The sequence below is a fragment of the Ambystoma mexicanum genome, chromosome 10 (assembly GCF_040938575.1).
Source record: "Ambystoma mexicanum isolate Mex_15411 chromosome 10, UKY_AmexF1_1, whole genome shotgun sequence".
In the NCBI taxonomy this organism is placed as follows: Eukaryota; Metazoa; Chordata; class Amphibia; order Caudata; family Ambystomatidae; genus Ambystoma; species Ambystoma mexicanum.
Window position 1 is genome coordinate 1438609903 of NC_090932.1, and position 21699 is coordinate 1438631601.

A 21699-nucleotide genomic window follows, 5' to 3' on the forward strand; every position below is an offset into this window, starting at 1 on the left:
AATAGGATGGGTAGTCAGCCGACACATATTTTGACAAGCATCTTGCACACACCAACTGTCCTCGCAGAGAAAGCGTGCATAATCAAAAGAAATCCCTTTCATGAGGGTTGGATCAGCGTATCAAAGCTTAAAATAGCAGAACGTGAGGTTGAAGTTTGTATGCAGAAAACTCCTAAAATGCTGAGTCGAAGCATGTAGATGCCAAGCACGTGAGCCGTTTCAAAAGAAATGTTAGAACCCTCGGTATCTTGTTAACCTAATCGCGCAATTAAGATTTGGTTTGCTCATTTCTTTTGAAACGGCTCACTCAGCACGCTCTTGGCATCTACGTGCTTTGACTCAAGCATTTTATGAGTTTTCTGCATACTAACTTCAACCTCACGTTCTGCTATCTTAAGCTTTGATACGCTGATCCAACCCTCATGAAAGGGATTTCTTTTGATTATGCAACCTTTCTCTGCGAAGACAGTTGCTGTGAGCAAGATGCTTGTTGAAACATGTGTCGGCTGACTACCCATCCTATTAAAGAATCAGCAATATAGCAATTTTGAATCTGAACTTTAACTGTTTGAATGGCCTAGTTTCTGTTAACTCTAAGCTGAGCGCGCAATCCAGTCATTCTCCTTTTTACGACTATCGTATTAGGCCTGACGACATTTCAGATAGTGCCTGGGGAACAATTAAGGAGAGGGGGAGGAAACAGACGAGATTGCTATCATACTAGGTCCTGGGACAATTCTGATGAAGTGCATAGAAGAAAGTAAGGGGAGGAGATGGGGGAAAATGGATAGGAGGCGAGAACAGAGAGTAATCAGTCAAAAAGAGTGGAGAAGCAAGAGGGGAGAGCAAATATAATTGTAGAAGTCAGTAGTAACACGAAATGTTTCACCCCAGGATACAAGATGAAAATGGGAACAGCATGATTCAGGGCCACCATGAGTACAAGATGCAAAGGAAGTCCAGCATGAGAGTTGAGAAAGGGTGACGCACCGTGAAATAATGAAGTCCATAAAAGTCAAGTCCAGCATTGGCCATAAGACGGTGATGGTGAAATCAGAATGTATTGGGACAGCATCCTGCAGAAGTAGGGGGGGAGGGGCAAGGGGAAGGAGGGGGAGCAGGTTTGAAGAATCAAGCAAAACAGGCAACATCTGTGTGCGAGAAGGGTGGGGGGCACAAGGGAACATAAGACAGTTCTGCCCCCCTCGCTATCCTCTTAGCATAAAAAGTTAAATGTGCATTTTATTTTAATTGCATCTTTATTTCATGAGATTAAACGCTTTCTAAGTTTTTCTATGTTTCAGGGACATGTTTTCCCCATAATCAGTCTAGTGCCCCAACCATGATTAGTCTAAATTAGAGTGCGCAATTTGCCACAGTAAACAAAATATGTACTGGCCAACGGCTCCTGTCATGAATGTGCATGCACACGTCTTGTCCACAGGTTAGAGCTAATAAGGCAAACAAGGCAAATCTTTCTAAAAAAAATGTTTTAATGAATGTTTTTTTTTATTTACTTAGGCTGAAGATAGTGTAAATCTAGCAACACCACTTCAAGAACGCGTCATCCTCATGAGAAAGGAAGGAGAGTCTGCAAAAAGCATAAATGAAATGCTTCTTAGCAGACTCTCCAGATATAGAGCCTCCCCTTCTGCGACCCTTGCTGCTTTAACTGGCTCTACCATCACCAACACGCTAAAGGAGGACCAGGCAGGTAAGAGCTTTGCTCTCCCTTTGCATTTTTGTTCAGTAATTTTCTACTTTCGAAAGCTGTTCATGCTTTGCTGAGCCTTGTGAAACAAAAGGTTCCACTTGATTTTAATTGATGCACCAAACACAAGAGCCAATTTATTTGTTTTTCAGACATTGTCTCATTTAAAATAACAAATCACCATTACTTTAAGGAGCGTAGGTGGTTTATGCTTATGTTTCACCAGCTAGACTTGTCACTTACACTGTCCGGTTTGAATGGGACCAGAGCAATTGTTTTTGTGATTAAAAGTAGCGCATCATGCTAATGAGTGGTGGTAGCAGTGAGAGGCTGTCCTCCACACCATGTCCCTTTCCCCCCCATGTACACTTCCCAAAAGGGATGGGCCAAAGCTATTTGGATTGCAAAAGTGCCTTCCCCATTGCATTTTGATGGTGTTCATGGCTCCACTCCTCCTAAGGGGACAACCATCGACCCCTTTTTCCGTGCATACTGAAACGGTTGCCTTCACTTCAGCGTTCATTTGTTGGGCACATTTTCCAGTTTGTTTTTCATATTTTTCCCACAGCCTTCGGCCCCCATTGTCCTTCCAGCATATGCCTGTGTCTAGGTGCGTGGCCTGTGGGAGGCCATTCCGGCACTGGACCTGCACATGCACTCTCTCTGGAGTGACTCTGTGCCGAACACAGAAGGTATGGTTGCGTCGTTTGTGGTCCACTTAATCCCAGGGTGCTTAAAAGAAATTCTCCAGCCCTAAAAAACCTTTTTCTAGGTTCCACAACATTTGAATACCTTCCCTGACAAGATGTCTTGTGCAGATAAGGTACGTGTGGCTTAGTCTTCCGGGATACCTCACAAAGAATGGTCTGTCGGAATGTTTCTTCTGGTGAGAGGATTCGGTCTGCTGACTATTATGCAAATCTTCTCACCGTACTGGATAATTATCTGAGGCCTGTGGGGCTTTATCTACTGACGTGTGCACTGAGGGTCATAAAAGTTCTGGAACTGGGTACGAGTCCATGGCTCTCAGGGCTTCTTCGAACGATTCCGCCAACGGCCATAACAGCTCTTGGAACTGGCCTAGGCCTGAGTCGACATCTTTATGTGCCCTGACTACGGGAGATCACTCTGTTTGGGTTCTGAAAATGTCTGTCTGCTTTAGGACACAAACTCTTCAAACCCATGGCTACTATTAACATTGGTTGGTCACCTGGAAAAGTGTACTTTTGGTGCCGCTCACTTCAGCGAGAATGGCCGTCGAGATTCATGATTTTATTTTCTTCAGAACCATTCATTGTGTTTCGCAGTGACATGGTGGTATTGAGGACGTATCTATCCTTTCTCCCTATGTTTGTTTCTTCTTTCAATATTAATCGGGAGGTTTCCATCCCCCACCTTTTTTTCCCATCTTCTTCAAAGGCAGACACAATCCTTCACTAGCTTGATAACAGAAGGCTGCTAAAACGTAACCTTGCACATGCTAAGTAATTTCAAAGCTCTGAATCTCTGACATTTGTGGCCCATCTCCTAAGCATCACACTTCTAAAGCTGGATGGTTGTAGCTATCGTAGAAGAGTACAAAATCCAACAGATACCCCTTCCCAGTAGCTTGCAAGCTCATGCTGTGAGGGCTAAAGCCACTGGTGTGGCATTCCGAAAGCAAGTGCATTGGGATGTCATTAGTATTGCAGCAACCTGGTCTACACCTTAGCATTCTGCAAGCATTTACTGCATGGATGTTCACTCGTGCTGTGATGTAGCTTTCAGAGAAGCATTTCTGAGGAATCTTTTCTATTAGACCAGATCAGGTTTCTATTCCAGTCGGTTTGTTATGTGAAATTTCCCATACAATATGGAGGAAAAGGGCTTGAACCTTGGAGTAAGAAAAAGTTACCATAGTTACCTGTATACTCCTAGTCCAGAGCCCCCCTTCCTCCATATGCTTCTCCTTCTTAGGCCTTCAGAGCAGACGTGCAAAGAAAAAAGGGGAACCTGACGGTTGGGTTCTAGGGGGAGGGTCTTGCAGGACTGAGACAGGCACCACGACCGTGCCTTCACATTTTATAGGAGGCACTGTTTTGGTGCAAATGTTTGCTGTCCCTTCCCATTTGGGTAACACCCATACAGTATGGAGGAAAGATGTCACTGGACTAGGAATACAGAAGTCAGTACAGTGTGTCACTTTTTTTACGTTCAAGCTCCTGTCATTTGATTTCCAGTTCCTGACTGTTAACAGCCACTCATTGGAACCATATGGATAATGTGTTCCCAAAAAAAGCTGCATTTGTGCATATTCAAATATGCCTATGATGTGGCTTTTTTCCCCATTATATCACAAAAGTCCATTTGTAAATTGGAAGTAAAACTGCAGACAAGCAACGTGCAAGGGGCTTAGATTCGTAAATGCCCTCCCTATTTTTCTTTACAGTCAAGTGCGTGGTGCAAATAAAGGGCCAGCCTCTGAAGTGTCATGTAGATGTTTGACACTGGATCTAAGTTAGAGAGTGAGGAGATTGTAAAGGGGTCTGTAATGTGACACTGTTATCTTTCTCTCCTTTGCATTGTATTTTCTTTACTATGTAGCGTGGTCTCAAGAATACACCAACTCTCGAAGACTGCTCATGGGTTTTATTAACATTTTGGAGAAGGGCTTCACTAAGGCGTCCCTTTCATCTCCCGTGGCCATTTCCTTCACTAACCCAGGTATCCCTAAGGCCCAAGGTTTTCACTAGAGATTGGTAGCCTCTACTATCTAACAACTGACTAGCTACCGGTGATGGCCTGAAGGAACACCGTGATATAGCAGTCTCCCTCTGGGTTTTCCTAGGCAGGATCCTATCTACAGTTACCACAAAACTATGATAATCATAACAATCGTAATAGGTGACTTCCAATTGCCCAGGCTTCACTTGCCCTTTCCTCTCACGCCTTAGAATTCCTCTCCCTGATCTTCTCTCAACCTCCTCTCACTTCCTCCTACTCTCCTCCCTCCACCTCCCTTTCTCTTTTTCACGCTCCCTCTTTTGCCCCTCCGATGTTAGTCTCATGCTTTTTCTCCTCTACCCCTTCCCGCTGCCTCTGAGCTATCATCTATTACTCTCTCCTCCCATGACTCCCCACTTCCAAATACTCTCCTTCCACCACTCATCACTCCTATCTTCTACTCTCCACTACACTATCCTCCCACTGTTAGGACTTATTTTCTATACTCTTGTCTGGTGGATAGAAGTATAGAAGGCCAACCTAGTTTAGTGAAATGTACAGCTCTGGGAGCTGTAGCCACACAAGTTCAAGGTAGCTAGGCGTGTGGTCAAGGCTAAGTCTCGGGAGAGGTGAGCCTAGTAAGGGGTCCTCAATGAGTACACACAGCGAAAAGTCAAGGAACACGCTTAGACAAACAGTAAAATACGTATTCATTCATGGCCATATAACACTGAAAAATGACTAAAAGCATGTAATATCACACAATACTAAATAAAAGATACATATACAGGTCCACCAAGATACAACACTAACTTTAGACGTCCATCCCTAAGATGTATGGGGCCTTGTGCCCAAAAGTTCACCAACGTTCCACACAGTTTTGTGAGGCAGGACAAAGTTGGCAGAGGGCTTCTGGGGTCCAGTGAAGAGTTGCAAGGTGTAGAGGGCAAGTTCTAGTGAATAAGTGTCACCCACTTTCGGAATGCTTGTGCAAGCATGCTATGGCAAAGCCAAACTGTTCTAAAAGTTACCCAACCTTTATAAGGGGAAATATGGGTTACGGTAGGTACTGTTACAACTCACCCCCCCCCCCCCGTACTACAATCCTTCTTAGGACTTGGCAGGTCTTCAGAAGAGAGTCCAAGGTTGCATTTCCCACCTTCAGCTATGGTCCTTGATGCCCTGGGGTTGCAAGTTCAAACATGTGGTCAGCAACAAATGCTGGTGCAAGGTCTTCAGGATGCAGAGGAGCTCTATGCAGGACCCCTCTCAGCACAGATCTGGATGCAGGAAAGCTATTTTGGATGACGTCAGTTCCCCCTGGCAAATGAGCGAAAGCCAGTGTAGTGAAGCTGAAGGCTTCATTGCACTGTAAAAAGAGCAGGTCAGATTCAAAAATTAAAAAGCAAAACGTTAGTAGCACCCACTACTCTCCCTTTCTCTCTAATCCCAGCTGTCTTTCTCACCCACTGTACTACACTACACCCACACCTTCTCCAACAGTCGCCTTCCATTTGCTCAGCCAGTAAAATTTTCCAACCACTGTGACATCCCCCCTCCTATCTCCCTTAGTCTCACTTACACACCTTGCACAAACTCACACCCAAGTACCACTTGATCTCCAACCAATACCTAACCTTGCACATGTTTTCTTTATTTCTTCTCCAGACCTGACCGCGCTGTCATTCCACCGCCTGGTCTTTTGGTCCACCTTGACCTCACCCGAACAGTGCACAGTGACTGTTCCCTTATGCCCTCTTTTACCCTCCCCACTTCCCTCTTGATTTTTTGTCCTTGCGCTCACCACTGCCTCTCTCTCTGGTGAGTGCTGAAGTTGTGTAACTGCTGCAAGGACATCTGGGGATTTCAGTCCTACAGGAAGAAAAGATACATGTAACGCTCACCTGATTCCCGCAGAGGCGCCGGTCTTGACTGGGTGAATGCCGTATCTTCAAAGGTGATGTGTAACACACGGTTGGCTCTTTGGGCTGGACCTCTGTGCACTGTATGTCTGACTCGAAGAGTAAGATGTCTGCAGATAGAAAATATGGGATTAATGAACTGGGGTTATTGGGTGCCTCTCTCCTCTTCCCTTTCTCTTCTCCTGTAGAACCCCCTAGGTTAACGCCCTCACCTTAGGTAAGTGAACGCCGAGCTCTCCATCTGCCTCGGGGCAGGGTGCCGTAACCAGTTTCTTCACTGGATAAGGGTGCAGGCCTCTTGACCTCGGAGGACTGCTGTCCGTCGTTAACTGCACGAACGGTAAGTTCTGGGCACTTCAAATGTCTTAAAAGTCTTTTGTAATGATATCTCTTGTTTTGCAGGGTTCCGGCGATGGCGGGCTGATGAGAGTTGAGGATCGAACCCGCGTGAGGAATAGAAGCGCCTGGAAGCACGTAAGTAAGCGCTTGTAGCCTGCTTCACGATGCGCACTAACTGTCCCTTTTATCTTGCAGGTACAAGTTCGGAGCTTTAGAGAAGCTGAAGGGTGCTGGAATACCCACTGGATTCGGCGTGGGAAGGAGTAATGGCACGTGAGTAATAAAGTTGCCCAATGTCTTTAAACGCACCTTCTTTTGTCTTTCAGATGCGGGATGCAGCGCCGAAGGCCTCCGGAGCGTGCGAAGAGCTGGTAAGCTTTTGTCTTTCAGATGCCGGAATGCAGTGCGAGGCGTTGGTGACAGCCGATGGACCAGGTAAGAGATGCGCTGCCACTGAAGACCGTAGTGCTAACCTGTTCTTTCTTTGTCTTTACAGGTGCTGCTGAAGACTGGATTCCAGGATGGTAAGCCTTTGTTCCCTTAGGCCCAGGATCAGAAGCAGAAGACACGATGAGCGTTCTGCTGCAGAGAATGCAGAATAACACAAAGCAAGATTCATCCATCGGGTGTGGTTTAAATAGCCTCCTGTAGTGCTTAGGTGTCTCCTTCCACAGCCACGCCTAGGTAAGAAAAGAGTTCCTGCTTTCCAGAAGAGTTCCAGTGTTCTGAACCTAGGGAGTGGCTCCTGCCCCACCCAACAGGAAAAGTAGTCCCAAACAGAAGAGGATCAGGGGTTCAACTGGCAGGTAAGTAAGCAGCATGGTCTGCTGCAGGTAAGTCCACCCAAGCATTATGAGCCCGGCGCTTCCAGCGCTGGGACTGGGCATCTTTATGAGCCTGGTGCCACTGGCACCAGGACAGGGTCCAAAAGGTCCCAATTGGGACTGGCTGGCACTCGGAACCGGGGTTATGGGTCTGCTTCCAAGGGAGTCGGGCAAGTCCTGATCTTTTGGAAGCAGAGATCATGACAGCACCCCCCCCCTAAGGCCCCTCCCAAACCGGGCTTCTCCGGGGGTTTGGGCTTGTTAGGAAATGTTCGATGAAATCTTTTGATTAGACGAGGCGCGTGGGCATATTCTGCAGGTTCCCAGGATCTTTCTTGGGGACCGTAGCCTTTCCAGTCAATCAGGTAAAATAGTTTAGATTTGGAGATCTTGGAATCCAGGATGCTTTTGACTTCAAACTCGAGTTCTCCATCAACTAGAATAGGTTTTGGAGATGTAGTTAGTCGGGTTTGAGGTTGCACGGGTTTTAATAGAGAGACGTGGAAGACCGGATGTATCTTCATGTGAGGGGGCAAGTCCAACTTGACCGCTACTGGATTTACTATGGTAGTGATGGAATAGGGACCAAGGTATCTTGGGTTGAATGTGCGTGGTCCTTTTAGAGGTAGATATTTGGTGGATAACCAGACTTGATCTCCTACTTGATATTGGGGGGCTTCCTTCCGATGTTGGTCTGCTCCTTTCTTGTATTGTTCTTTAGCCCTTTGAAGGTGAGAAACGGCTTCCTTAAAGGCTTGGGTGATTGTAGAATGCAGGTGGTCTACTGCTGGTGTTCCAAGATCTTGGAGTGGATCCAACACCGAGGTTCGAGGGTGACTACCGTATAAAAGAAAAAACGGGGTCTTCCCAGTTCCCGAGTGGACAGAGTTATTGTAGGCATATTCGGCTATCCAAAGGATATCTTTCCAAGTTTTTTCAGTTTGTTGTAGCATGCAGCGCAAATACTGTTTCAGAGTTTGATTGGTCCTCTCGGTTTGTCCGTCGGTTTGAGGTTGGTGGCTGGTCGAAAGTCTCACATCAATTTGAGCCGACCGACAGCAACTTCGCCAAAAATGAGAAATAAATTGACTACCTCGATCCGAAATTAGAACTGAAGGAAAAACGTGCAGTCGGACGATGTTTTCGAGAAATTCTCGGGCCAGAGTTGCTGCTGTTGGTAAGCCTTTGAGTGGAATGAAATGCGCCATCTTGGAGAATAGGTCCACGATTACTAGGATCGTATTGTATCCGGAGCATGGAGGTAGATCGGTGATGAAGTCCATAGAAAGCGTATGCCAAGGGCGAGGCAGGATGTCAATAGGGCGTAAGAGGCCGGCTGGTTTTTCCTTTTGACTCTTGTTTTGGGCGCATACTCCACAGGACATTATAAAGTCTCTGATATCTTTTTTCCAAGACGGCCACCAGAAGTAGCGCTTGATCTTTTCCGAGGTCTTGGTCATACCGGGTTGTCCTTCCATTAAAGAATCGTGATAACAAGAGATTACCTTTTTTTGTAAATCTGTGCTGGGCAGGTATAACCGTTCTTGGAAATATAATAGGTTGTCCTTCACCGTAAAGTCCTTTCCCTGCAGATGCCAATTCTGTATGTCTGCTGGAGTTACCAGTAGCCTGGCTTTATCCTTAACTTCCTCTATGGATTGTGTGGCGATTACACCTAGAATTCTTTGTTCGGGAATGATAGGTACAGGTTTAGGATTGATCAAATGTTCTTCCACTCCCATCCGAGAAAGGGCATCAGCTTTACCGTTTTTTGTACCAGGTCGATAGGTAATTATGAAGTCAAACTCGGCAAAGAATAGTGCCCAACGGAGTTGCCTAGAGGATTGAGCTTTTGCGGTTTTCAAATATTGCAGGTTTCGGTGATCTGTAATCACAGTAACAGTGTGTCGGGCCCCCAGAAGATAATGCCGCCAAGCCTTAAAGGCGGACTTGATAGCTAGAAGTTCCTTATCAGTAATAGTGTAATTGATTTCAGGAGGCGAGAATTTGCGGGACCAAAATGCCACGGGATGCAACTGATTGGTTACTGGGTCCTTTTGTGATAGAACTGCCCCCATGGCAAGGCTCGAAGCATCGGTTTCAACGATGTAGGGGAGTTCTGGGCGAGGATGTTTTAAGATCGGTGCAGAGATAAATCTAGTCTTCAAATTCTGGAAAGCTTGTTCCGCCTCGGTAGACCATTCAAAACGTTTGTTTTTCTTTAACAAGGCGGTGATGGGCTGGACTATTCGAGAGAATTCGGGGATAAACCTGCGGTAAAAGTTAGCGAAGCCTAACATGCTTTGAACACCTTTTACAGAGGATGGCGATGGCCATTTGAGAATTGCATCGACCTTCTTTGAATCCATACGCACTCCGCTAGGTGATAATATGAATCCCAAGAATTCAACTTCAGTCACGTTGAAAACACATTTTTCCAACTTAGCGAAAAGTTTGTGTTGATGCAATCTCTCGAGGACCATTTTCACGTGTTTCCGATGTTCAGTTTCCGATGAAGAATAAACGAGGATGTCGTCAATGTAAACAACAACACACACATCTATGAGCTCTCTGAGGACATCGTTCATAAAATATTGAAAGGCGGCCGGGGCATTGCAAAGTCCGAAGGGCATGACCTGATATTCAAATAGCCCATACTTGGTGCGGAAGGCCGTCTTCCATTCATCGCCCTCTTTTACTCGTACCAAGTGGTAGGCTCCTCTAAGATCCAGCTTTGTATATATGCATGCTTTTCTGACTTGGTCCAGGAGTTCAGGGATCAAAGGTAACGGATATCTATTCTTAACGGTGATCTGGTTCAGGGCGTGATAATCTATACAAGTTCTAAGGTCCACTTCTTTTTTTGGAACGAAGAACAAAGCTGAGGAAGCAGGGGACTTGGAAGGACGAATAAACCCATTCGCTAGGTATTGATCCAGGTATTGTCGGAGATGAAGATTCTCAGGCTTGGTGAGGGCATAAATTCTACTACAAGGAGGAGTAGATCCAGGTATCAGGTCTATCTGGCAGTCATAAGACCCATGAGGAGGTAGAGAGTTAGCCTGATCCTTCCGGAAAACATCTTGGAATTCTAGGTATTCAGGAGGTAACTGGGGAGCCTCCGAGGAAATTGCTGCCAGTGCAACACCAGGTCGAGGGTGACAAGTAGAGACACATTCTGGAAACTGAACCGTTCTTGCTCGCCAATCGATCTGAGGATTGTGCTTCTCTAACTAAGGAATTCCTAGAATAATCTGGAACTGAGGGGCCTTGATCACATCGAACACTATCTTCTCATGGTGTCCATCTTGACTTACTAGCGTCACTTCTTGGGTGGTATGCGTTACTGGTCCGGAGGCTATCTCCGTACCATCCACCGTAGTAATGACGTCCTTTACAGCCTTTGGACAAAGAGTCAGATTCATCCTCAAAACCATTTCATGATCCACATAATTGCCGATGGCACCGCTGTCGACGTAAGCTTCAATCGCATGTAATCGATCCGGATGTTCAGGGCTAATGAGGACCATAGGTATCACGAAATGCGAGGTCACAGAACTGGTTTTAACGCTCGGCAAGAGGACCTCTATTCTTGTCGGGCAAGGTCGTTTCCCTGCTCAGAGTTTGTGACCCTGGTAACTGCAGCTCCTACTGCCTTCTTGGCTGGTTTCACCGGACAGTCTCGAAGAAAGTGCCCCGAGTTTCCGCAATAGAGGCATAATTGCAGCTGTTTTCTCCTTTCCCGCTCCTTGTGTTAGTGGTCCTTTCAGGCCCCCTATTTGCATGGGTTCCACGGAGTCTACTCCTTTGGTAGGAGTTGGTGGTTTGGAAAATACTCGAGCATCAAACTTGGAACGATCGGCCTTCCTGTTCTGCAGTCTGTGGTCAATTTGAACGACTAAGTCAATATAGTCCGAACAGTCTTGCGGGGGATTCACTACTTGGGCTAACACATCTTTGAGCTCTCCACGTAGACCTCTATAAAACAGCGTAATCCTTTTGTCCTCAGGCCATCGAGTTTCCACTATCAGTCTGTTGAAAGACGCAATATAAGCCAAAAGGTCTTGATTACCCTGTCGCAATGAAAGGAGCTCATTGTCCAAGGCCTGCCCCTGTGAATGTCTTGCAAACAGTTTTTCCATACTGAGCTGAAAAGCTTGAAAATCATGGAGAACCGGATCATCTTGATTAACTAGAGGGATCGACCAGTCTGCCGCATTGCCACTAAGGTACGAAAGCACGAAAGCTACCTTAGCTTGATCAGTTGGAAAGGCTGTTGGCCGGCATAAGAAGTGCAACCGGCACTGATTAATAAATACTGCAAACCTCTTTGGGTCACCAGAAAATCGTTTGGGCGGAGCCAGAGGTACATTCCCAGGTAGGTTGATCTGCACTGGGTTCGTAGAGGATGTTGAAGGAAGATTTGCCCCTGATGCGGGTAACGGAGTTTGTCCGGCTTGTGACTGTAGCAATTGTCTAGCGAGATCGTCTGTTCGCTCCTTGGAAATAATCAGTTCCCTTCTTAGAGCATTCGTTTCCTGATGGGCTGCATGCACTTCTGCTCTTAGTTCCCCAAGTAACTGGGCTAGCTGGTCGGTATCCGAGGTTTCCATAGCGCCTGGGTGGGAGTTTTGTGGTAGGCTTTGTGTTCTGTAACGCTCACCTGATTCCCGCAGAGGCGCCGGTCTTGACTGGGTGAATGCCGTATCTTCAAAGGTGATGTGTAACACACGGTTGGCTCTTTGGGCTGGACCTCTGTGCACTGTATGTCTGACTCGAAGAGTAAGATGTCTGCAGATAGAAAATATGGGATTAATGATCTGGGGTTATTGGGTGCCTCTCTCCTCTTCCCTTTCTCTTCTCCTGTAGAACCCCAAAGGTTAACGCCCTCACCTTAGGTAAGTGAACGCCGAGCTCTCCATCTGCCTCGGGGCAGGGTGCCGTAACCAGTTTCTTCACTGGATAAGGGTGCAGGCCTCTTGACCTCAGAGGACTGCTGTCCGTCGTTAACTGCACGAACAGTAAGTTCTGGGCACTTCAAATGTCTTAAAAGTCTTTTGTAATGATATCTCTTGTTTTGCAGGGTTCCGGCGATGGCGGGCTGATGAGAGTTGAGGATCGAACCCGCGTGAGGAATAGAAGCGCCTGGAAGCACGTAAGTAAGCGCTTGTAGCCTGCTTCACGATGCGCACTAACTGTCCCTTTTATCTTGCAGGTACAAGTTCGGAGCTTAAGAGAAGCTGAAGGGTGCTGCAATACCCACTGGATTCGGCGTGGGAAGGAGTAATGGCACGTGAGTAATAAAGTTGCCCAATGTCTTTAAACGCACCTTCTTTTGTCTTTCAGATGCAGGATGCAGCGCGAGGCGTTGGTGACAGCCGATGGACCAGGTAAGAGATGCGCTGCCACTGAAGACCGTAGTGCTAACCTGTTCTTTCTTTGTCTTTACAGGTGCTGCTGAAGACTGGATTCCAGAATGGTAAGCCTTTGTTCCCTTAGGCCCAGGATCAGAAGCAGAAGACACGATGAGCGTTCTGCTGCAGAGAATGCAGAATAACACAAAGCAAGATTCATCCATCGGGTGTGGTTTAAATAGCGCTGGGACTGGGCATCTTTATGAGCCTGGTGCCACTGGCGCCAGGACAGGGTCCAAAAGGTCCCAATTGGGACTGGCTGGCACTCGGAACCGGGGTTATGGGTCTGCTTCCAAGGGAGTCGGGCAAGTCCTGATCTTTTGGAAGCAGAGATCATGACAATACACAGGTACAAGGGAGAGAGACCGGTGCCCTCCCAACTCCCACACCCCACCTCTGGTGCTGAGCCTTCTCTGGTAAACAGCTTGGTATGCCTCTTGCCTGAGGTTGAGAGGCCCCCATCGCCTCTTGACGGGGGTTGGGACCAAGCCTGATTTGCATATGGTCTTGCCCCTTTTGTAATGGCTTGGCAGGTGAAGAACGATGGTCTGGAGGGTTGCCCAGAGCAATGCCAGAGGTTAAGATTCATTCTAAACCTTCCAGCCATTGCCTCTTTTGTTTTGCTAGGGTCAGATTCCTGACAGTCAGCAGAGCTTGCTCACTGTGCCGCTCTCTCAAAGTGGTTCTATCTGAAAAGACCTAATTATTAAGATTGCCAATTGCAGCATCTGGAGAGGGCAGGAGCCCTTTCCCCCAGGTCCCATGCCTCATTTTAGGATGAGGGGCCCTCAACATTACCCACCAGCCACCGGGTGAGAAATAGAGTGCTCATATCCCTTGCGCTTCTTTGTGCATTTTCCCTAAAAAAAACATCCGATTTCATATTTTACTAGGGGCACTTACTCCGAGATCAGCAGCTGGCAGAACGGCAAAGGAGTGCCGGATTCGACTATGTTCTCCACAAATTTGCAAGCCAAGCAGCATTTCGGCAATGGCCACCGCATCCACGTTGCTTCGCTGAGAGGCCTTAGCTTCCTGACCATCTGTGTGCTGATTGGCCACACTCCGCATTTAGCCAATAGCTATTGCTGAAAGGCGGAAGCCGCACTTCGAAGGTATTGTGTCCTCCGACGTATTCCTCATCTTAGATATCTCCTTCCAGCTCTGCTGGCCTCGGAAATTTTTTTCTCTAGAGGGCGCTGCGCGTCGAAGTCCTCCGAGTCGATGTCCCTCGACAGCCGCCGTGTCGACGTCATCCTGGCTATAAAGGCCGCGCGCAGCGCCCGTTGCTCAGTTCCGTTTTTCCGCGCTTACTCAGTGCCTCGGAATACCGTTGCTCAGTTTTGTCAGGTTAAACCTATTTACCTCGAGTTATTCGATCCGTACTCGATGGCTTCTTCGTCGGAACCGACAACTCCTCGATCCGGCTTCAAAAAATGCAGAGATTGTGGGAAAAAGATGTCGCTGACTGACCCTCACAGAGTTTGTCTGTGGTGTTTGGGAGCTGAACACCATTGTTCGGAGTGCGAGGACTGTATGTCCATGACAGCTAAGGCCCTGAAGGAGCGTAGGAGGAAGCTGGAGAAAGGTAAGACTTTTAAAGCTTCTTCTTCGTCGATGAAGTCGAGACATTCGTCTCCTCGTCACCATTCGCGCTCCAGATCTCGGAGTGGGTCTCATCACTCCTCGAGATCGAAGCACTCCAAGAGGAGACGTCGAAGATCCCCTTCTCCGTCTTCCTCTTCCTCTGTTTCGCCAAAGAGAATCCCGTGCCCCACGAAACATAGTTCCCGGGCTGAATGGGAGGAATTCCGCAAAAATATGATGAGCGTCTTCGAGAAAGCGGCCTCGACCCCCTCGAAGACTGCCGAGAGCGATGCTCTGGTCGAAAGACCCGAAGGTCAAAAATGCCGCGAGTCGCAGTACCCGGCGAAGGAAACCTCTCGAGCGCTTCACAAACTCTCAAGTAGGACTATGACCTCCAAACCTTCCTCGAAGGTTCCGTCGACGCCATCGACGAAGGTTCCGTCGATGTCTTCGACGCCGTTGTCGAAGGGACCTTTGACACACGAGTCTGTCGACTCGACGCCAGTTTCGACACCGATGTCGACGCCAAGAAAAGTCACGGTTACGACACACCCAGTGACTATCCCCAGGTCCTCGACGTCGATGGCTTCGAGATTGTCGAGCAGAATCCCAATTCTGTCGAGGTCTTCGAGGCCTCCGCCTTTGTTTTCGACGCCACGCTCGAAGCCTTCGGCGTCGACGACATCGTTTTCGAGGCCGATTATGACAAGTTCGGCACCCTCTGCCTTGGAAATGTGGTTTACACCCTTTATGAGTTCAGAACAATTGAGAACTATGTCCTCAATTATGGAAGAGGGTGAATTGTCTGAACAGGAAGACACATTTGAGTTGCAGGGACCTGTAACCCCAATTAGAGAGGAATTTTCCTCTGAAGAACGTAGGTTAAAGGATCTTCATGATTCCGTACATGAGGCAAGTGGGTTAGACACCTCCCCTGAGGTGGAGTTTGCTAGGCCAGACCCAGGGGAACATGCTGAAACCCCCTATAAAGCCTTAGTGGCCAGGATCACAGAGTTTATGGGGTGGTCTACACCTTCACAATCTTTCCAACCAGATGACCTCACGGATATTGTTGACAAAGGCCCACAGGAGAATCCTGTAGTGCCCTTTCATAAAGCTCTTCAGAGGAAGATTATGACGAACTGGGAAACCCCAGATGTCGTACCGGCAGTAAATAACTGTCTACAAAGTACAGGGTATCCTCTACAGACCCGGAGTTTTTGTCTAAACACCCATCCCCAGAAAGTCTGGTGGTACAGGCAGCATCCTCTACCGATGTCAAGACGGCTTATCCTACCGTCCCACAGGACAGGGACGATAAAAAATATGATGCTATGGCAAAGAAAGTTTTTTTCGGCATGTAGCATGGCGTTAAAATCTGTTAATGCTACTTGCACCCTTGCTAAATTCAGCCATACACTTTGGGAGTGTGCTTCTACAGCGGCTGACTGCATCGCGGAGGGAGAAGAAAGGGATGCGTTCCTGAATATTATACAGGACGGTAAAGACGCTATGTGCGAATCCCTCTAGACGGGCATTGATTCGGCTGACAGTATCAGCAGAGCAATGGCGGCAAGTACAAGAACCAGGAGATTTGCTTGGTTGAGAAAGTCTGGTTTTGCCCCAGATGTGCAAGCCAGGCTCTTGAACATGCCATTCGATGGCTCTTCTTTGTTCGGGAAAAAGGCGGATGACAGTTTAGAAAAACTGCAAACTTCAAAAGCAGCAGCAAAATCCCTAGGCGCTGCAATCCGTCGGACACCTTTTCGTCCCACAGGAACCTCTGCGAGGGGCAAGTCCTTTCGCTTCTACTCCGCATTCGGAAGAGGTAGAGGACGACCGGCTCAAAGGGGACAAAGAACTACCCGAGGTGGACGGGGTAGATATTCAAAAGCCGCAGCAACAGCAGGTGCCTCTTTACCATCGGCATCTGCATCAGCCGCCCCAAAACCACTCTGAGCACTTCCCCCACAGGACACCTGTAGGAGGCAGGTTGACTCAACATCTGGCGGTATGGCAGGCTATCACGTCAGATGCTTGGGCATTGGAGACAGTTGCCCAAGGTTACTGCCTACCTTTCCTACGTATACCTCAGAGTCATCCTCCGGGGATCAGCTCTCAGAAAGCTCCAGATCCGCTCCTCTTGCAGGAAATTTTGGACCTGCTAGAGAAAGGTGCCATAGAACCGGTACCTGTAGCAGAGAGGAACAAGGGCTGGTACTCCCCTTACTTTCTCATTCCAAAGAAAGACGGAGGACTGAGACCCATCTTGGACTTGCGAGAATTGAACAAATTCCTCAGGAAAGACAAATTCAAGATGGTCACTCTTTCTCAGATCCTCCAGGCCCTTCAGTTCCAGGACTTGTTGGTATCTCTGGACCTTCCGGACGCTTTTTTCCATGAGCCTATCCATCTCAAACACAGGAAATACCTGAGGTTCGCAATTGGCAAATCTCACTATCAATTTCGAGTGCTGCCATTTGGGCTGACCTCCGCCCCGAGGGTCTTCACCAAGTTAATGTCGGTAGTGGCGGCAAGTCTAAGGAGGGAAGGGATTCACGTCTACCCCTACCTGGACGATTGGTTGATCAGGGCTGTTTCTTCGGAACAAGCTCAGATCCAGCTAAATCACGTGTGCCACTCCCTACACGGACTGGGCTTCTCCCTCAATTTAAAGAAGTCACAAATTATACCATCGCAGAGACTCCAGTTCATAGGAGCGATCCTGGACACTTCCCTGGGAAAAGCCTCGCCACCAGAGGTGAGGGCTCAAGATATTCTACAGATGGTTACCAAGTTCCAACATGCCCAACGTCTCCCAGCCTTCGACTTTTTGAGGTTGCTAGGCCTCATGGCATCCTGCATTTTCCCCTAGTGCCAGAGGCTCGCCTGAGAATGAGATCCCTCCAGTGGGCACTGAGGACTCAGTGGTCACAATTCTCAGGGAGAATGACAGATCTTCTCCAGGTTCCAGACAGGGTGGCTCGAGACCTTCAGTGGTGGGCCTGTCAGGAGAACATTCTGAAAGGAGAACAGTTTTGGCAACCCTGGACGGAGATAACAGTAGTCACGGATGCCTCACTCACGGGGTGGGGAGCCCACGCCAACGACTTGAGCATCAGCGGTCGTTGGTCTCCATCGGAGTCCAGACTACATATCAACCTGTTAGAGCTGAGAGCCATCAGACTTGCGCTGAAGGCGTTCCTGCCAGCTGTACAGGGGAAAAACGTCCTGATAATGACGGACAACACGGTGGCCATGCATTACCTCAACAAAAGAGGAGGCGTAGGATCACTACCCCTGTGCAGAGAGGCGATGCAGCTCTGGTTTTGGGCAATCCAAGAAGGAATCTCTCTATCGGCAGTTCACCTAGCCGGAGAGAAGAACTTGACAGCGGACGCTCTGAGCAGGCAGAGCACAGTTTCCCACGAGTGGGAGCTAGCTCAGGAAGTCCTTCAAGAGATCTTCGCCCTTTGGGGAACCCCTTAGGTAGATCTGTTCGCCACCAGCCTCAACAGGAAGTGCGATCTGTTCTGCTCAAGGATATTTCCCCCGAGAGGAGCTCTGGGAGCCGCGTTCATAGTGGACTGGGAGTTTCCGCTTCTGTACGTTTTCCCACCGGTCCCTGTCATTCCTCAAATGATCAGGAGGTTGAGAAGATTCCCGGAGAACCATGATCCTAATTGCCCAGGATTGGGCCAGGAGAACGTGGTACCCGGACCTTCTAGACTTGTCCATTTGCCCTCCAATTCGACTTCCACTCAGAAAGAATCTACTCTCACAGAAGGGAGGTCAGGTTCTCCATCCAGACAGCAAAACCCTCAACCTTCACGCTTGGCTTCTGAAAGGCTGAGGTGCAAGGATTGGGACCTCCCTGATGATGTTATGGAGGTGTTGCTTTCGGCAAGAAGGCCAGCAACAAAGTCTTTATACCGCTGCCGTTGGAACAGATTTTGCAGCTGGTGTAGAGAACAGAATGTCGACCCTTTTTCATGTGGTACACCAATGGTTTTGTCCTTCCTACTATATTTGGCAAATTCAGGCCTTCAAGTTGGCACCATTAAGGGCTATCTCGCAGCGCTATCCATCTTTAAGCGCACTGCGGAAGAACCATCCTATTTCAAGTTACCCTTGGTAATACAATTTCTAAAGGGGTTAACCAATGTTTATCCCCCAAGACCATTCCAAGTTCCTCTATGGGATTTAAACTTAGTCCTACCTTTCCTGATGGGCACACCTTTCGAACCACTCCATTCTTGTTCGTTAAGATTCCTTACCCTTAAAATTGTTTTATTAATAGCACTTACATCTGCTAGAAGGGTGAGCAAATTACAAGCTCTTTCTTGTAAACCCCCTCACACTATCTTTCACAAAGACAAAGTTGTCCTGCAAGTGAAGCCTAATTTCCTCCCAAAGGTGGTTTCTGAATTCCATATAACTCAGAAGATTACCCTACCATCTTTCTATCCTCCTCCTCACCCGGGGAAAGAGGAAGAGAGGTTACACAGGCTAGACCCTAGAAGGGCTTTAAGTTTTTACATCAGTAGACTAGCCAGGATAAGACAGGCAGACCAGCTGTTTGTAGGTTACACAGGTCACAAGCTGGGGTTACCAATAACTAAGCAGACCATTTCCAGATGGATCATTCTAGCCATTCTGGAATGTTATAAACTGGCAGGAAAAGAGCCCCCTCAAAACCTTAGGGCTCATTCGACCAGAGGTATTGCAGCTTCATCGGCCCTCAAAAGAGATGTGCCGGTTAAAGACATCTGTGCGGCCGCTACATGGTCGTCTGTCCATACCTTTACACGATTTTACAACTTGGATTCCTCCTCCAGTCAAGAGACTAGGTTTGGAAGGGCTGTACTGCATTCTATTCATCAATAGAAGACAGCGTGAAGTCAGTACTCCCTCCTCCAATAATGGAATACTGCTATGGGAGCCTATCTAAGAAGAGGAATACGTCGGAGGACACAATCCCTTCGAAGAACAAGTTACTTCTCACCTTGTAACGTTCTTTCGACGGGATGTTCCTCCGACGTATTCCTCATCGACCCTCCCATCCATCCCCGCAGTTCTACTTCCCCTGTTGTTGCAGCTTACGCTCCTTCAGGGTGATTAGTTTAGTCCAGAAAGCATTATTGTGGGCTACAAAACGTAACTGAGCAACGGGCGGTGCGCGCGGCCTTTGTAGCCAGGATGACGTCGACGTCGATACGGCGGCTGTCGAGGGACATCGACTCGGAGGACTTCGACGCGCAGCGCCCTCTAGAGAAAACATTTTCCGAGGCCAGCAGAGCTGGAAGGAGATATCTAAGATGAGGAATACGTCGGAGGAACATCCCGTCGAAAGAACGTTACAAGGTAAGAAGTAACTTGTTCATCTCAAGGGCCACGCCATAAGGGTCTGTCGGTGCCTGTCCTGGCCGGTAGGGCTATAGGGGTGCGGATCGCTGCTGCTCTCCCTCTTCAACTTGAAATTCCGAGAGTACTGCTCTTCCACTGCCTTACCTGACTACTTTGCTTGGAACGACGTCCCTTCTTCCCCTCATGTTGAACAGCCTTGCATGCACCACTTCATGGTTGAAGCCAACTCGGTCAAGTCGAGACAAACGCTGACCTAGTAGGCATTGCCTTTGTTAAGCTTACAAACAACCACCGTGGTTAACCACTTTCTCAACACGCTGACCTTTTTGCTGTGAACTCGCATCATGCCTTTCCCATATGCTAATGAATACTGCAACCTGTATGATATGCCATACTTGCATTTTCCAATCTACAATTGTTAATAACGGCTCTTGCCTCTTTTCTCCGTCACTACGCATTTTGTCAATCCTATGTGTGAATTACTACCACCGTGATATTGTTATTTTGCCAGTTATGCATTTTTCTAGTTCTTATCATCACTATTGGCATTTTTCAATCGTCTAACTGCTAATAACTGCGGTGGCCTAGAACATGCACACTTAGCATCCTTCCTTTCCTATGTGCTAGTGAATACTGTCAAGTTAACTACGTTATGCGCAATTTGCATCTTGCCTTTCCCATGTGCTAGGGAATATTGTAGCCTTCATGCTATGCCAGATTTGCATCCTACCATTCACAATTGATAATGGCTACTGTTGCCTTAATGCCCTGTGAAATTCGCAGATTTCCAATCCCATGTGCTGTGCTAGTCACACCTGTCGCCCACATGATGCCAGTTACTAATGTGCTTTTGTTACTATTATCGCTATACCCATTTCGATATTTTCTAATTGCTAATAACTGCAGAGGCCCTATGCTATGCGCATATCGCACCCTGCCGTTCCATGTGCTTGCTAGATAATAAATACTGTTTCCCATGTTACGCGCAATTCATTTTATGCCATGCCCATGTGCAAGTTACTACTGTAGCCTCATGTTATGTCAAATACGCATCTTGCTATAGTTAAGTGCTAGTCACGGTGACTGCCAGTAGGAAAAACTAAACTGCATCTTGCCACAACTAATTATCAATGACGACTATTGCCCATAATGATTTACTAAATCTGCTTCTAGTCTCCCGCTTTGAACGTATGCAGGGTCCTCCTCACCTACTAATTGAACATCCTTTTCACATGTGCATCACACCAGTATTCCAAGTCGCACTCTGTCACTATAACTATTTGAGGTTTACTGTTATTAATCCGCTGCATTAGCATACCTTCTCCAGCCTCGCATACCTTCCACTCCAGGGTCAATTCCCAGACATACACTTTCTGGGACATAGCCAAGACCACTATCATGCTCTCTCCTACTATGACTGTACCACTACCTCAGTCAAAACGTATCAGACAGACAAAATTCTTGCCACCACTAAATCCATTTGCTGATCATCTCACGTCCACTGGCCGTATAATCTCTAGTCCAACCTGCTCACTAACTCCAGACCACAGACCAATGTATTCAACAATATGCCACTAGGCCAACACCCTTCCAACCTTGTTCTACTAACTTCAGAAATTATAGGCTTGGATCTAGACTGAATAAGATATACATACCATCCTCCATTCTGAATGACAAACTGAATGCTCAAATCTCATTTTAGAAGAGATTTAAACACAAACCTAACCAAGATACTGACAACCTCACCAGTCATAAAACCTCTCTATCCGCCCAACCTACCCAAAAATAACACGCCATAACTATTACGAGTGCACTTATTAATGCCATTTGTT

The 21699-nt window shown here is 47.5% G+C and overlaps 1 protein-coding gene across 8 annotated transcripts in view; it reads left to right on the forward strand.

Annotated features, from left to right (window-relative positions):
• The window catches only part of HECTD4 (HECT domain E3 ubiquitin protein ligase 4), a 4298785-nt gene that overhangs the window by 222671 nt on the left and 4054415 nt on the right, over window positions 1–21699 (forward strand). For all 8 annotated transcript variants that reach the window (XM_069619495.1, XM_069619492.1, XM_069619493.1 and 5 more), the window contains exon 8: window positions 1522–1714. In XM_069619495.1, the coding sequence (XP_069475596.1) occupies window positions 1522–1714 (193 nt within the window). The remainder of the gene's footprint in view (window positions 1–1521; window positions 1715–21699) is intronic.